Genomic DNA, 15,824 nt, shown 5'->3' on the forward strand with positions numbered 1-15,824 from the left:
ATGGGTGAACTCTTCATCCCGGTGAAAGAAAACTAGTAATTACCACTGTGTTTCAAGTGCCTCATGTCTGCAGACGTGTTGCGGGAATAAGTGCACAAACTGGTACCTCTGGTGAGCAGGTACCACAGCCACGCAAAGAGGTCCAGGAACTTCAAAGTGTTCAACTTCCTGGCTGTGAGGGAGTAAGCGCCCACTGCCGCTCAACTTCTTTCAGTCTGAGAAGTCTGAGGAGCACAGTTCTGCAAGGGCAAAACCTTTGAAGCAGTTACTTGAAATCGTTATTCTTCCCAAACTGCAGCTGCCAGTGCCTATGCTTGAGCTTACCTCTGTGAGCTTACTTCTGTGAGAAGTGCTCCTCAGACTGTCATTTTCTATCACACAGGCATAATGCCGGGATGTCAAATCAAAAGTGACACAGTACGAATACATGTGTTTCCTTTAGCAGTTTCACTCCTTTTATTACCAGGCCATTTCTTAAAGAAGCCAGCAGAGTAGGTTAAAATACTGGGGTTTTCTTTCTTTAAGCTTAAAGCCATGAGTACTCAGTAGCTCATGATAGATAAGAAAGTGTCAGCAGGCAGCCTAATCCAGAAAGCGTTTATGGACTTTCTACTCATACCTTTGGCCTTAGAAAGTTATGGATGTAAGTAATTTCCCCTTTTCTTATACAAAGTTTTAACTCAACATCTTAGTAAAGTCCCAAGGCCATTACTTTCCTGTTTTTCTATCACAAACAACTTGACCTGGCACCTAGGTAATAAATGCCTGACAAGACAGGTTCGGTGAAACACATGGCACCTGAAGCCTGATCTGCAAGAAAGATGTTAGAGTCAGTAACAGCTGAACCAGAGGGTAGCACATACCATGTCCCAGGAGGTCCTGCCGTGCCAGCTCATACCACAGCCTTCAAGGTGGAGTCCTCTGGCACCAGGACTCCCCAGAAATGCCTGATTTACTAGGGAGAGTGTGGGCACGGATGGGGGGTGCAGGAGGTCTACTCAGCTTGCAGACTCCAACAGAAGCAACCCAAAGGCCTACTTACTTATTGAGAGAGAAATTTAATTGTAATACTGAGTAGCAGTGCCATGAATTATTTGAATACCCTTTGCCAGCTGAGGTGCCCAAACCTTCACTGTGATACAAGCTACTCTTCAAAATGGACTGAACAGTTCCACTGCTGAGCTGTTAACTATTATGTAGGCTGCAATCTGCTTTTCCAGGGCCATACTGAGGTGCTAGAATGTTTGCATTTGTAATTTAGTAGAAATCCTTGCCTTTGACAGATATGAAAATGACTGCTGCATGTCTGCTCCTGCCAGATGTCTTTGGAGATGATTCCAGTCTGTTTGCTGCTGTGAATGAGGAGGTAGGAGACAGAGCATAGCAGGCTTGGTCTCTCTTCCTTGTATCAGCTGCCTGGGTGCATCACTTGGCCTTCTGGTTGCTCAGCTTAGTTCCTGGAAAAGGTTGACATTAGTCTGTCTTTTGGGTAGATGGCAAATATCCATAGAAATACTAGCTAAATTTAAAAGTTTTGTGTTAGTTAATTCTCTGACCTGTTCACCAAAGTGATGCTGTGGCATCATTTGAAATCTCCTTTTTTTTTAATTTAGGTAAAGGCAGTGACACCAGTATTGGAAGTAAAAAATCCTTTCCACGTGAATTCATGTGAGTTTGTGCTGTATGTAGAAAGAGAAGAGCTAGCCCAGCTCGATGACTGCACCATGGCCCTGGCAGCACTGGTGGCTGCATTTCATGTGTTCGATATCCCGTGCCCAAAGAGAATCCACAGGACACTGAACTTCCTGGAGTCCCTGGTCTTTGAAGTGAGGAGCCCAGCATCCCTGATCACCCAGGTAAAGAGAGAACTGGAGGCACCCAACTATCCCAGTATCTGATGGTGTACACAACACCCCCCTCAGAAGCATTTGACAAATTGATTTTGTCAAAATAAATCCCTCTGTTGTGAAGACAAATCAGTGCCATTCTTTCCGGTGAAAATGTGTGTATAACAGTTACGTTTAATAATGCCTTTTTTTTTTTTTTAAGTTGTACTAGCTGCTTTTTACAACAATTTAAACCTAAGCATTTTCATTACTTTAAATAGAAATTCTAGAGCACTCTAGAGGCATTAGAGATAATAAAATTTTCTAGACTACTGCATGTGTCATGGATTATTTTTCCATACGGAGCATTTGACAAATTCAGATAATATTTTGACCCTCAGAATGTTAAAAACCACATTGTGAGCGAATGTGAGCACTTCACTGCTTCAGATGCTAATACAGTTAATGTTTTGAAGTGGCACAAATTAAAGATTTCCTTTTTACCACCATTTCATTATACTATCATCACTAAAAGCCTACTATAATAATTTTTGTATTTTAAAATGGTGGGCCTGATTTTTAGTTTGCAGGAAGATAAATTTCTAGTATTCTCCCCATGCATAACACCTTTTTATTTTTACATTACTCCTGAATTTGCTAAATAAGGTTTCTAAGATGAGTTCTCAAAGTAGCAAGAATGACTTATCTGAGATGCTGCCATGTGTGTTTGTAACCACAGCTTTGGCGCTGGGGAGAGAATGCCTCATTTTCCTGAATTTGTTCCCCAGAACAAATTGGCCTTCTCCACATGGCGACTATGTCTGCCCCCACAGAGCAGAGGCCCTCTCTTCTATTCTTCCACAGCCTCCTTTTCTCCCTAACACACTCCTCCTAACTCCTGCATGTCTGGAAATCCCAGGGGCTACTGCCTGACAGTGCATGGCTTTTGGACAAACACCTAGTGATGGACAGTAGCAACAGCCCAAACACAACTCATTGCATGGAATTAGAAATCAAAACGGATTTTTATTAAAACATTGCATTCTACCAGAGATCAATCTCCTACCCGTTCTAAAAACGCCTGTGCGGGCAATGCAGTGTTTGGGGTCACCACCATTCTTTAAACACTCAAACACACAGCCTGGAAGACCACAGCTGTCTTGTTAAAGCTCAGCTGTGCAGCCGTGACTCCAATGCAGAGACTATGCTGGGAGATCCTCCAGGATAAGGGGAGCTCATTGCATCTGATGGCCAGGCTCTCTTACTGAAGTCTTAGTATTTTTCATGTGGCTCCATGGAATTAGGGGACAACTTTTACCTGTGTGACAGCTGGGCTACCTCCAACACAACATACAAACCAACAGCTGTTTTAAAAATTCAGTAGGTGTCCTGAGTGGTTTTAGTTTCTAAGTAAGTAAATTTGCTGGGCATAGTTTTTGTAAGAGAGGTGGTTACGCTCTGCTACTTCATCGCATTGGATACAAAAGTAAGGATTATGCATGTCCTCACTGTTGTGATAGCTGTATAAATAGGTTGGTCTCTGTACCATTTAAGTGAGGTTTATTCTAAATTTTGTGGATAGTACTAACTCAAACCCATTTCTTAAACCACAATACTTTGTAAGTAAATATATAAAAATTCAAGGAGCTGCTAACACCTCCAAATAATCTCTGTCAAGCAGCAAATCTCTTCACTGGTTCTCACTGCAGGCTACAGAGCTGGCTCACATGAGAGACACTGAGGGTGAGGGAAAATAAAACTATATGGAAAGACAGAAGAAAAGAAAACAGAAGAATGTGGCATTTGACTGATCTGCATGGGCAACTTCAGGTGCTGCCAGTGACTTTGTCCAGGTCCACAAACGGCCTGTTAGCCTTAGGAGTTAAGCGTTTAGGGGGAGGACAGACAGCAGTAGCCAAGTTCCTTCTTTAACTCATGGCCACATTGAGCTACAGTGAGGAATTACTTGGGTACAGCTGGGTTCATCTGAAAATCCTGGGCACACACACATACAACAGACAGCTCCAGTTCAGGTTTTATTTGTAATGTAGTACAATAAGAGTGCAATTTGAATGTACAAATATTGAACAAAATGTAAAAAACATTATGCAATGCTATGGAAGGAAATTAACAGAGCAATGCAACTTACTTCATACTGACCCTGTTTTACCTCCTATTATGGCAGGTACCAATCACTTACATGATCTGGAAAGGGCACAGAGTGTTCTTGAAATCTTAAGGAACTCCAGCCAAAGAACAGCCAGGCAAAATCTGTGGGAAGATGCAAAATTCTCCCAGCTCTGTGCAACGGAAATGCTGTTTGTTCTCAGCTCTAAAGGCTGAGCAACTGCCCACCACAGCACTAAGAGGGCTGCCAAAAATCCTGATCCAACTCTTCTCTTTCTTGCAAAAGTAGTATTCTGGAACAGTCTTCAGTATACACATAGCTAGGCTTTCTCCCATTTAAAGTGCATCTGGTTTACATCTTATATATACCAAGTGCAACAACTTTCCCTGACAAATCGTTACAATAATCCTCCAAGAAGGAAGGTTGCCTCACCTAAGTACTTGCTGACAGCATTTGCAGCCTGCTAATGACCCAGTAAAATGCATGCATTTTACACCTAGAATGTGCTGATGCACCATATGCGTTTAAGTATCCTTTTCCTCCACGCTTTATGTTTCCCCCTATGCCTTATTTGTTTATAATCAGACTTTCCAACTAGGAAGTAGTGGGTGAAATAGTTCTTCACCATTGGGAAAACAAACTTATGTTGAATATGAAGCCAGAGTAGCCATCCTACCTTTGGCACCCTGGTTTTCTCCACTGTTGTGGTAACTACACTGGAGACTGGCACATGCATACATGAATGATTCTACCTTCTTTTTTGCTAATGTCCTTACCTCAATATACATGTATTTTCCTTGATGTGCTAAAGGACTGTAGTAAGTTTCCATGTGAAAGGCTGGGACTCTATTGTGCAGCATTAACAAAAAGTCTTCTATGAAGTCAAAGTTTATTTTTCAGTTGCAGCCTTCTCTATACTGATATTTTGGTAAAATACATTAAAGATGCTGGTGGAAAAACTCACATAACATTTTTGTAATCGTGCAAAAGTAAAAACATTCAGTTATCAAAAAAGTATTATAATTTCAACCTCAACAAGGTTTGTTTTGTTACAAGCAAACGGACATTTTTATAATCTGTAAAGTTATATGCTGTAGCATAAAGTGTCACATATGTAACATTGTGTTTCATTTTTAAATTATGGCACATAGGTATTAGCCATAACAGTCTCATCTGGCTACCTGTAGCCTAACTTTTGGCTATTCAGGTTTTGTTTTATAGTATGAAGTAAAAGCTTCTGAAAAGTAAATGGGTACATGAAGTAAATTTAAGAATTCTTATAAAATATTAACATTCCCTTATATAATACAGCATAAATAATTCATGAAGGTTTTCTTGATGTCCAGAGAAACTTAGGGATCCTAACCATCATTGGAGAACTAGCGCCATCAGTTTGGTAAATAAGACTAGCTGACTCGGTTGTTAAACAGTACCTTCTCAAAAGCTTGAACAGTTCCCAGAAGGATTCAAATGTTTACTGGCTCCAGGAGAATATAAACAGTTCACCAGTGCTGAACATATGTTTCTTCCTTTCTGAGAGTCCTTAGTCAATAGTTCTAGCAAGTCTTTGTGCTTTGAATAAAACATGAACTCCAGTGGAGAAAGCTGACTCCGTACACATTTCCATTCTCTTCAAAGTTCATTGTGTGAGTTTTTCTCTGCAGCTTTGAACATCAGAATGGAATTAAAGATTTTTAGGGCTGGTCCCAGTTTAATGCTCATTATTTTGACTATGTCTGATTGGGTCATTAGCAGAAACGCTTCTCCATCAATTTGCTGGAAAAGAAAAAACACAATGCTATCAATAGGTCTAACAGTGCAGCAGTATAGATGTTTCAGGAAACATGAAAATTCTTTAATTTCAGACAGCGTAAAGGAATGGCTAAATACAAACACTTTGAAATGCTTTCAGGATAGCTTTGATTTCAACCTTTTAGAGAGATCAGCTAGGCTAAAAGAACAGGATGATGATCATCTTTCTGCCTGAAAATAATTGTTTGGCTAAATTTTAGCTAACCTGTTCTTATTTTCATACTGACAGTATAAAGTAAGAGCTACTGACAAAATGGATAAATGAAATTATAAATTCAACTGTACGGCAGCATCCTAAGGCTTTTTAACATCTTAGCTGCTCCTTTTATGCAAGCCTTTGTAAGAGAGCTTCTGGATTTCACTCCCAGCTACAGAACTGGAACCCCCTTCAGGCCACCCCTTTCTGTTAATTAAATAGCAACATAAAACAAATTTGGTCCCAGATGTAAACAAGGGCCAGGCTACGTATAACTGCTTCTTTGACACAAACACAGCTTGTCAAAACACTGAGTATTTTTATTTACAAAGCACTGAGTATTTTTATTTACAGCTTTGTAGCGTTACTATTTCAATAAATGTTGCAAGTGAATACTCTGTAAGCAAATTTCTCAGTCAGCAGGAGTGATAAATCTGAACATGAAGAGCCACAAGGCCCTCACATCCAAGGGCTTCAATGGGGCCAGCACATCTTGTGTCAACTTCAGGTCACTTCAGGTATCTATAGTAAGTTTTCAGTGTAACCTAAGCAGGATATCAACAGTGGTTATATCAGGAGCACTGCTTAGTCTTAGATACTAATCAGGAGCACTGCTCCTACTAATTTGAGATAAAACCAGTGTGTAACTAAGTTTCTGTAGGACTGAAAGACAAGCTTTCAGAATCAGGCATGATGCAAAGGGAAGCCTGCTAGGTACATCCCAGCACTGTAAGTCAAGGAGCACTGAAGTGAGAACAGCATCACGCAGTTACCACAATTAGTTACTACTCATTTTGTGCACAAAGCCAGACTGGGTGGGCTCTGAACCAGAAGTGTGTGAATGTGGGAGTGCCCAGCTTTTTGCAGCAATTAATACAAGGAGGATAAGGCTTGATTTCCACAGCGAAGTTTGAACCAGCACCTTCTACCTATTGAAAGAACTACTGATGCCAGCTAGTCCACACCAGTTAGTCTCACTGGTAGAGGTTTAATCTACTACTCACAGACAAAGCACAAGAGGCTGAATCCTGAAGATGGGAAGTATTTTCTTACACCTCTGAGAATAAAAATGTTTAGGATTTATCCGTCTCTCTGGCACTTCCCACCATGTGACTTGATTAGTTATATGCCAGCTTTTATTGATCTTAAATTAATTGGTGAAACACCCTAAATGACACAGGGGACAATCTAGGCCTGCATACCTGCTGCAGCTGTAGAATGCCTAACATCAAAGCAAGTGCAAACAAAATGCCCAGAGATCACCTGTCAATCCTTTGATATGCGACTGTAAGAGTCATTCTGATTTACAGCACAGCCTGAAAATTTCTTGAAGGAGATTAGCAGGGCCATCTGTATGCATTTTCCTCAGGAGGTGCTGAGTACCAATTATTCTTCAGTTGAAAGGCTGGCTGACTTGGGATACTACAGTATCAGACTCTGCCCATTCAGGTGGTCTGGCTGGAATAAACACCTGAACTATTCACAACATAGAATCATAGAACAGTTAGGGCTGGAAAGGACCTTAAGATCATCTAGTTCCAACCCCCCTGCCACGGGCAGGGACAACTCACACTAAACCATACCACCCACGGCTTCTTCCAACCTGGCCTTGAACACCGACAGGGATGGAGCATTCACAACTTCCTTGGGCAACCCATTCCTGTGCCTCACCACCCTCACAGTAAAGAATTTCTTCTTTATTATTAACTTATTAACATCCTGCAGAACTAAAGTAACATAAAACTAGGTAAGTATCAGATAGGTCTCTTTCTGTTTTGAGAAAGTTTACCTTACTTCCTTCCCACTTCATGCAAACCAACCTAATCTTTCATCTATTTGCGTTTGACTTTAAACATGCAATTCATCCTACTACTTTATATCTGTTTTTAATGATGACATAAAATTAATCTTTTCACCAAGATCTGTACTCTGTGTCTTTTTGAAATAAAATTCACCCACCTCATCTTTGAACACCTTCCCATGTTCTTCACATCCCGGTAAACTCCGTATAAATTCAGAGACCTGCCATCAAAGTATACAATAAAAGATACAGTGAAACCGATGTTTTCTCAAAATAGTCTCCAAGGCTGACAATCATTAAAAGTTTTCAGCTGCTGTTTCACAGCCTCATGTTAGGTGCTCCACCTTCTTCTGTAAGTACATGGAGTCATGCAGCTGGTTGTTTAAGGACAGGATTCACAAAATCCACAAACTAGAAGAGCACATGCCACTTTTTTCCACAAGACATCTAAGAGTAGGATATGGCTACTCCCTCAAAATTACTCATATTGTTCTATCCATGCAGATCCAGAACAATGGATCTTCTCTCAGTGAACCACTTCTGACAAAACGTTTGTTGCCTTCCTCTTTATTTTCCACTGCACAGAGATTAGTAAATCCTTTTTCAAACTTCACACTTATTTTTTCTCTGATTAGAGAAGGTCTGATTGTCCCAATGGAGAGAACTGCCTTAGTTACAGGTAATTCTGAAACTAAATCAGGGACTGGACCCTGTCTGTCCAAGCATTATTACATACTTGAACAGCAACAGAACTCTAAAATCTTGAAACCATGATTTTAAGATTTTAATGAGAGTCATGGCCTGACCATATCCATGCAGTTCCCCTTGCCCTATATTCTCACCCTCCAAAACAGTGTGCCACATCAAAACTATGCACCAGGAATAGCTCCTTGGTCCATGCTGACACTTAAACTATATCTCCAGAATACCTGTGTGGGTACTAGATGTTTTTAGTGTAGACCTTGGGCACCTGATCTGCTGGGCCATACGTCGTTTAGCTTTTTCTCTTTTTTCTTTCTTTTCCTTTTCAACCCCAGTGAATATATATATATATATATATATATATATATATACACACACACACACATATTTATCTCTGGCTATACAGAGATTAATAATTACTGATTCCAGGGCTGAATGGCAGCCACTGGGGATCTGTTGTATTAGGTCTGGCTGACTCTAATCCTCTGAAGTACTAATTCATTATTGCTAATCTAAGCCTCTCAATCAACCAAGACTTCCCCAGGGCAGTAGTAGTGAGACAGAAGATACAGGCGAACCTACCTCATCTGTACTCCACTTAGAAACTTTACTGGCTGGGATTCCAGCTACACTTGGAAGGAGTTTGCTCTGCTGTTCCCAGCGCAAAGGTAGCCCGGGGATTTGCAACTTGGAAGACACAATAACTGGTTGAGAAAGAAGCCTCTGTGTGCTGGGCTCTTCAACATCTTCAATAAGAGAAAGCAGCAACAAGCATTATATCACTCAGTGATGTGATCAGTTACAGTAAAAGCATGTTCATTTCTGTTGGTACATGTGGGCCTCCTTATACAGGCTGTGCAGTTTTGCTTACAGCAGAATTAGAGTAGCACCATGACTGTTCTTCCACTAGAATGACTGTGATTACATTGGCTCTATATAAACGTAACTACTCTTACATGGAAAAAGTCTCTTCCAACACAACACAATTCTATGCCAACACAACTGTTGGTATACCACACTATAGGTCAAATAATTTTAAATATTTTGATACATTAAATCACACCTACATTTAATAGCTGTACAGCAGTACAAGAACTAAGTTATTCCAGGGTTAAGCTTCTATAAATTCATCAAAAGCAGCACTGCACTGTTACAAAATTCCAAGTAAATCAGTTCTAGCCCACACAACATCTATGCCTCATCCACAATAACATGCTTTTCACTGCTCCTGAGAGAAAAGAAAAACAACACAAATGTCCGTAAATTCCCTGCTTCCACTTTAACTGTTTATTTGGAAAATAACATTTAACTCCTCCATGCTGCTCTGGGCTGGATTTTTTTTTACAAGGTCATTTCCCTTTTTATCTCACTTATCCATGGAAGGAATAAGCTCCCATCTCACTCGCCTCAAAGGTAATGTACTGGTGGGAGGGTGGCTTCAAACACATGCTGCTGTTGCTGTCTGGAGAGCAGCAGCAGTTGCAGATGTGTGTAGGAGGAAAGAGTGAAAAGGCATGTCTCCAATGATGCCAAACTGCGTAAGACATCTACAGTCATTTAGATCCATGGCAGATACAAAAGCAAGATGCCTGAATGTTTCCCAATTGCAAGTAAAATTGTGGAAAAACTGAAATTTATTTCTGAATGAAACAGCCAACAAAGAACCTATGCCTAATATTCTTTACTAACATGGCTTCATGCAATCACTCACAAATCCCTGCACTATTTTTGTTTGGATCGTTCATGTCTATTACAGCTCCATTCTATTTCCATTTTTGGGAAGTTTCTATAATTCACAGTTCTCCCTATCCTTACTGATCAAGTTTTCTTACATTTCTGTCCAACAAGTAGGGCACAAATTCCTATTACAGAGTTTTCCCAGCACAGTGGGACTGATCTAGAATATGTATCATGTGGCCAATATAGGATATGATTACATTCATTTGCGTTATTCTGCTCCTCCCGCTTAAATTTTTGTTACTTCCAGGATTTATCCTCATTACGTATGAAGGTTGATCATTCAGAAGTTGACCCTTAAGCCATTTAGTCAGTATTGTCAGCCAACTGATTAAACTTTTTTAGAAGACTCATTTTTTTTCCTAGCATCATACTCTTACCACTAATAATGTTCATTCCCTTCTGTGTGTTTTAGCTCCTTCCATGTATCAGGTTAAGCACAGGATTTGTGTCTGTAAAAAAAGCTAGTATGAAGCTATGATTTCAGTGGAGTTCTTCAGCTCCAAATAATTTTTCTTCAAAAAGGGTAGAGAGCAGTACACATTTTACAAAGTATCAACAGAGAATTGGTCAAGTAAGTACGGCAAAAGTAGTTTGAAGAATAATGTGACATGCAGAAAAAAAAAAAAGGGCAAAAAGCACAGGTACCAGCAGTCACAGTTCAAGAATGTCTGCACAACTGCAATTATTTTAGCTTGACCCTTCCACGACTATGGTAGCAAGAGCTCAATAATCCCCTTTCATCCTAAAGATTAAGTATTGTGGCACATTTAAACAAATAATGGCACAAAATTAAATGTATGAGAAGAGGTTAAAAGGATAACTTTGTTAAACAATAATGTACAAAAGTATTCTAGTTTTATAAATATAATTATGCAAGACTCTACACAGAAATGTATCCAGACCTTGTTGGTGAAACTTTAGCCAAATAGTCAATTTTGTCAAACTCAAAAATGCTTCACAAAACCAGGCCAGTTTTCTTAGAATAAAGAAAAAATTGCAGACAATATGAAATGCTCCAAAGTATCTGATTTTAATTTTTCTTTATTGTGTTATATAACATAAAGTCAAGATCAAACCAGTATATTTCCATTCTGCTGAAACAAAATACTTCAAAAACCCCAAACTCTCTTTCCTTCATCTACTTTTGAGAGATTCCTCTTTCAATGCTTCATTTTCTCCAGAATTCTGAACTACATGTTTCAGAATACTGTAAAAACTCGGATTTTTTTACACCTTTTGCACAGCTCTTGTAATAGACAGTCTTTCATACTTCACATACTCTTCAAAGTGCCTCTTAGATCTATCTGAAAAGTACTCACAGACAAATGATGATTTAAGATAAAAAAAAGTATCAGAGTTAAATAATTAAAAATAAAATGCTACCCTAATTTCATCTTTATGCAAAGCTCTACTAGCCTTAAAGAATTTCCTAAGCTTTACAAGACTGAGCTCACTTAAAAGGTAAGAAATGCAGCCCTTTAAGAATCAGTGTTACTCAAATCTGCAGATTTTTCACAAAAGCCTTACAAATTTTATGTTGCACAACAAATTGCTGATGAAAACAATCTAATCATTTAAGGAATTAATTATGAAATTAACAAATTTAGCTTCTCACTGAACTTGCATGAGTTAATAAAATTACTGCAGGAAAAACTGCACTGAAAAAACGCATTGACTCAGTCCAATAACTAGTCTGACATACAAAGTTTCACACATGCAAAGTAACTTAAGACTGTGATAATTGTTTAGACATGTATGACTGAGACGTTCTGGATTTGTGCTGTATTCTGTCTAAACAATGAGGATAGAAATGAATATGAACAGCTACCTCAATCTGTCCAACTGGATCACTGAACAGCCAAGACTTTGAACACAGCAGTCCACACAACCAGGCAGAATCACTGAACCAAAGAAAAGTCCATGTTGGAAGGGACCTTTGGAGACCATACAATGCAACCTTCTATTAAGAGCTGGGCATTAGGCTAAGTTACCCAGGGCCCTGCTGAGTAAAGTCCTAAATAGCTCCAGCAAGAGTGGCTCTCTCTTTTCACAGCAGCCTATTCCAATTGTTCTCATGTTGAGAAGTTTCTTCCTTAGATTCAGACAGAATTTTCCCTGATGAAACTTGTGTACATTTCCTTTTGTCCCACCACTGTGACTCCTAGAGGAGAGGGTACCTCCCATCTTCTCTATAACTACTTTTTAGTTACTGGAGGACTGTGACTAGATTCATCCAAGCCTTCCCTTCCCAAACTCCTTCAGCCTTTCTTCATATGTCAAGTCCTTCAACAACCTAATCATCCTGAGGGCCCTTCACTGGACTTTCTCCAGTGAAATAAAAATCTTAGCTATCCCTCTGTAACACATTAAAAAGAAAGGGCCCATTCTGCATATCGGCTGCTAGAAAGTATCAGACTGCACAACAGGCTGATGCTGGGTTGAGTAAGTCACCTTAATTTTGCATTATGCCTGTAATGTATAAATGCTTTAACTTTCAGTACACATCTGAAGCAGTAAGTGAACATTACACCTTTACAACTCATACTAGTTAAATTACCTATTTTTAAGTCAGTGGAAAGCTATTCTTGAAATTAAACTTTCTATATCAGTACTTATTTTGCACTTATCTTTACAAATGTGATAAAGTTTTTGGCAAAGCCTTTAATGATTACAAGATAAAGAAACATAGCATTAAAACTGTGGCTGTCAAGAAATTTTGGACACAAATAGTGAATGTGGAAAATAAGTTTCAATGCAGTTTTATAGAGACTTTCAAGAAATATCACACTTCTTTAGTTCTGAAAATTTTAATATGAAACAAAAGAAATACTGCCAATTTACCTTTAATTTCATTTGAAATGAGCAGCTTATTTTCTGTCTCCTCCTCTTCACATTCTTTGTTCTTTATGGAGTCCTTCATTTGTAGTACTCCACTGAGGAAAATATAATGTTCATTTTTTATTAATACATCATAAAAATCACTAAGCACGATGACATCTCTTGCTAATAATGCCATTTACAAAACAGGATTCCCACACAAAGAATGTTTTATCATCATAAAGTAAAAAAAAAAAAACAGAGAGGATCTAATTTCTGGTAAATGGCATGACTACTGACATGAAGTTTGCAGTGAAGGCTTGAGAACAGTATAGATTAAGATTATGTAAATCATAGCAACACAGAACTTCATAACTGAAACTGGAAAATATACAAATGAAGGCAGGGGATGTGTCCATAGCAGAAGATGAGAAGAGTGAAGAACACACATATAGATCCATCTCCTACAAAGCCTTACTGGCTATCTGGGCCATTTTCAGGAGATGCCTGAAACAACATTTACTCTTTTTCTCTGCCCAACCTTCGTCTCCACCCTACCCCAACTCCTGTACTATACTGACACTGTTGTGTAACTGCTAATGATACTGCTGACATTATCTGTATTCGTTACTGGTTTGGCATTACTTCTTACCCAGCTAAAACAATTGCTCTTACCCCTGGTGCCTGTTGCTGTTCCCTCAGCTTTGCCAACCTAAGCATTTCAACGAGGGAATGCCTTTCCCCTACTGAGAAAAATAAGGCAAGAGAGCTGGAAATAAGAGAATTTCTCAAAGGGGGTGTGGGTGTATTTGCATCTTAAAGTCAGTTCCTGGGAAGTTCCTCTTCAAACTCTGCCTTCAGAAGTTATTTCCAGCCTTGTTTCTTACAAAAATTAAGCTTACATGAACTTGCTGACATTATGTGTGTATTTCCTTCTGCTCTGAAGAACCTGATAACACTTTGGACAATTCTTACTAAACCATCACATATCCAAAGCTCTCAGAGATAGTAACTGCATAATGAACATTCTCTAAAACCAGGCACCAGACAAGAATGACGTTAAAGTGTAGACTGCAAGAAAGCCCACTACATGAGCCCCATGCTTTACCATCTACCAGAGAAGCACTCAACAAAAACCCCTTCACACATGTCCCAAACACAGATAAAAAGCCAAACTAGAGCTAACACTTTGCTAGACATCAAGATTAGCAACCCTCAAAACACAAATCCACAGAAGAAACAGGCCTTTTTAATTCAATTGCTTACATCTATATTATTAAATACTATTTATACTATTAAATATAAGTAAATATTTGGGAATAAATCAGCAAGTTCACCAACATCAACAAAAATCTATTTAACACACTATTAATGGTGCTAACTGAACACAACAAATGGAAAAATACAGCCTTTGTAGTATGGTAGGATACAAATAATAAAGGTGTGACAAGCAACGCCAGTGGAATGCATACAGTGGCATGCCTTCTTGTGCTGCAAAGGACTTCTCCACCATCACTTCCTCAGAAGTAACACCTCATTTATTTACTCTGAAATTATTTCCCTAAACTCCACAGACACAGAAAACTTTTAAAGTAAGATGATACAAAGTAGTGCAATTAATTCCAAAGCCAAACAAAATGATTACTGTAATTCAACATAAAGAAGAGATATCACCAAAACCTGTGAGGAAACATGTATCCTCCAATTTTCTTTAGGACAATTTTCACAGCAACATATAACCAGAAATTTTATCTCACTAAATACAGGACAGTGTCATGAGCTGAAGGTTCTAGGGAAGGGGTTGGAAGATAAATGGTATTTTCTTTTAAGAGGTAGCACCATTTGATTATCAAGCCTAAGTGTTCACCTTCCTTCATTGTAAGCATTTCCACAGTGGAAATATTATAACAGTGAAATTCTTTTGCTACTCTGAAGATAGCATAAAGATACTTTCAAATTAAAATTGAATATGCTGCAGGCATGTGATTTTTATCTTGAATTTTAATCTCAGGAACATGCCAGAGGGACAGACTGCAGTTTTTACACATGTATTTTTGTAAACCAAAACTTTCTGGTATAACTGCTTGTGAGTACAGATACCTCTGACTTGTTAAAAAAAAAAAAAAAGACAAGAGAGACAAGGAGTGAACTGGAACAGATTAGCTGAGTACCATTTAGATGTAACTCAAAAAAGTAAATCTCATGGTTGGGTTCATAAGTAGTTTGTTCCTCAAACAAGGACTTGTAAGAAATAAAAGATTACCTGGAATATGAAGGTATACACAACTGTAATGAAGTCAAACATAATTAAATCCACACTACAAGCTCAGCAGCTAAAGAGCACACAAGTTATCTATGTCTTCTATGATGCATGTGTACTTTGAATATACATCTAAAAAGATCCAGTTATCTATGTCTTCTATGATGCATGTGTACGTTGAATATACATCTAAAAAGATCCAGAGTATTGCAATAACTAGATGTTAAATATTTGTATATGTGAACTTTAGCAGTTCACATATACCTAATTTTGTGAACACTATTTTTCATGTCTTTTTCAAAGGAAGTTTATTCAACTGGAAGTCCTTTCTGACTATACTGGATACATAAGGAATGTGGAAAGCTAGATGATAAAATGCGTAGTCATCAGTGTATTCAAACAGTTCAAATAGTGACTGCAAAGCCTCTGGGGAGTTCAAAGTTGGCACAAGGTTGTTATTCTCTTAATGTAAACGACTCAATACAGTAAATGACTCAATACAGTGAACAGACAGCACAGATACTGCTTATTTTAGGTCTTCA

The 15,824-nt window shown here is 38.7% G+C and overlaps 2 protein-coding genes across 12 annotated transcripts in view; one reads left to right on the forward strand and one right to left on the reverse strand.

Annotated features, from left to right (window-relative positions):
• The window catches only part of SAMD3 (sterile alpha motif domain containing 3), a 37,288-nt gene extending 33,726 nt beyond the window's left edge, over positions 1–3,562 (forward strand). The window contains exons 10-11 of one of the 3 annotated variants that reach the window (XM_061475004.1): positions 1,284–1,366; positions 1,614–3,562. In XM_061475004.1, coding sequence (XP_061330988.1) covers positions 1,284–1,366; positions 1,614–1,898 — 368 coding nt within the window. In that variant the 3' untranslated portion in view covers positions 1,899–3,562. The remainder of the gene's footprint in view (positions 1–1,283; positions 1,367–1,613) is intronic. The other 2 variants (XM_061475005.1, XM_061475006.1) reach the window with 2 other exon arrangements.
• Positions 3,563–3,842: 280 nt separating this feature from the next.
• Positions 3,843–15,824, reverse strand: part of L3MBTL3 (L3MBTL histone methyl-lysine binding protein 3) — an 81,046-nt gene continuing 69,064 nt past the window's right edge. For all 9 annotated transcript variants that reach the window (XM_061475000.1, XM_061474999.1, XM_061475003.1 and 6 more), the window contains 4 exons: positions 13,047–13,138; positions 9,048–9,211; positions 7,922–7,984; positions 3,843–5,730 (listed from right to left, as the gene is read on the reverse strand). In XM_061475000.1, coding sequence (XP_061330984.1) covers positions 5,587–5,730; positions 7,922–7,984; positions 9,048–9,211; positions 13,047–13,138 — 463 coding nt within the window. In that variant the 3' untranslated portion in view covers positions 3,843–5,586. The remainder of the gene's footprint in view (positions 5,731–7,921; positions 7,985–9,047; positions 9,212–13,046; positions 13,139–15,824) is intronic.

This window comes from Pezoporus flaviventris, unplaced genomic scaffold, assembly GCF_033815535.1.
Source record: "Pezoporus flaviventris isolate CSIRO_AGI_PZ_B2104156 unplaced genomic scaffold, CSIRO_AGI_Pfla_v1 ptg000081l, whole genome shotgun sequence".
NCBI lineage: Eukaryota > Metazoa > Chordata > Aves > Psittaciformes > Psittacidae > Pezoporus > Pezoporus flaviventris.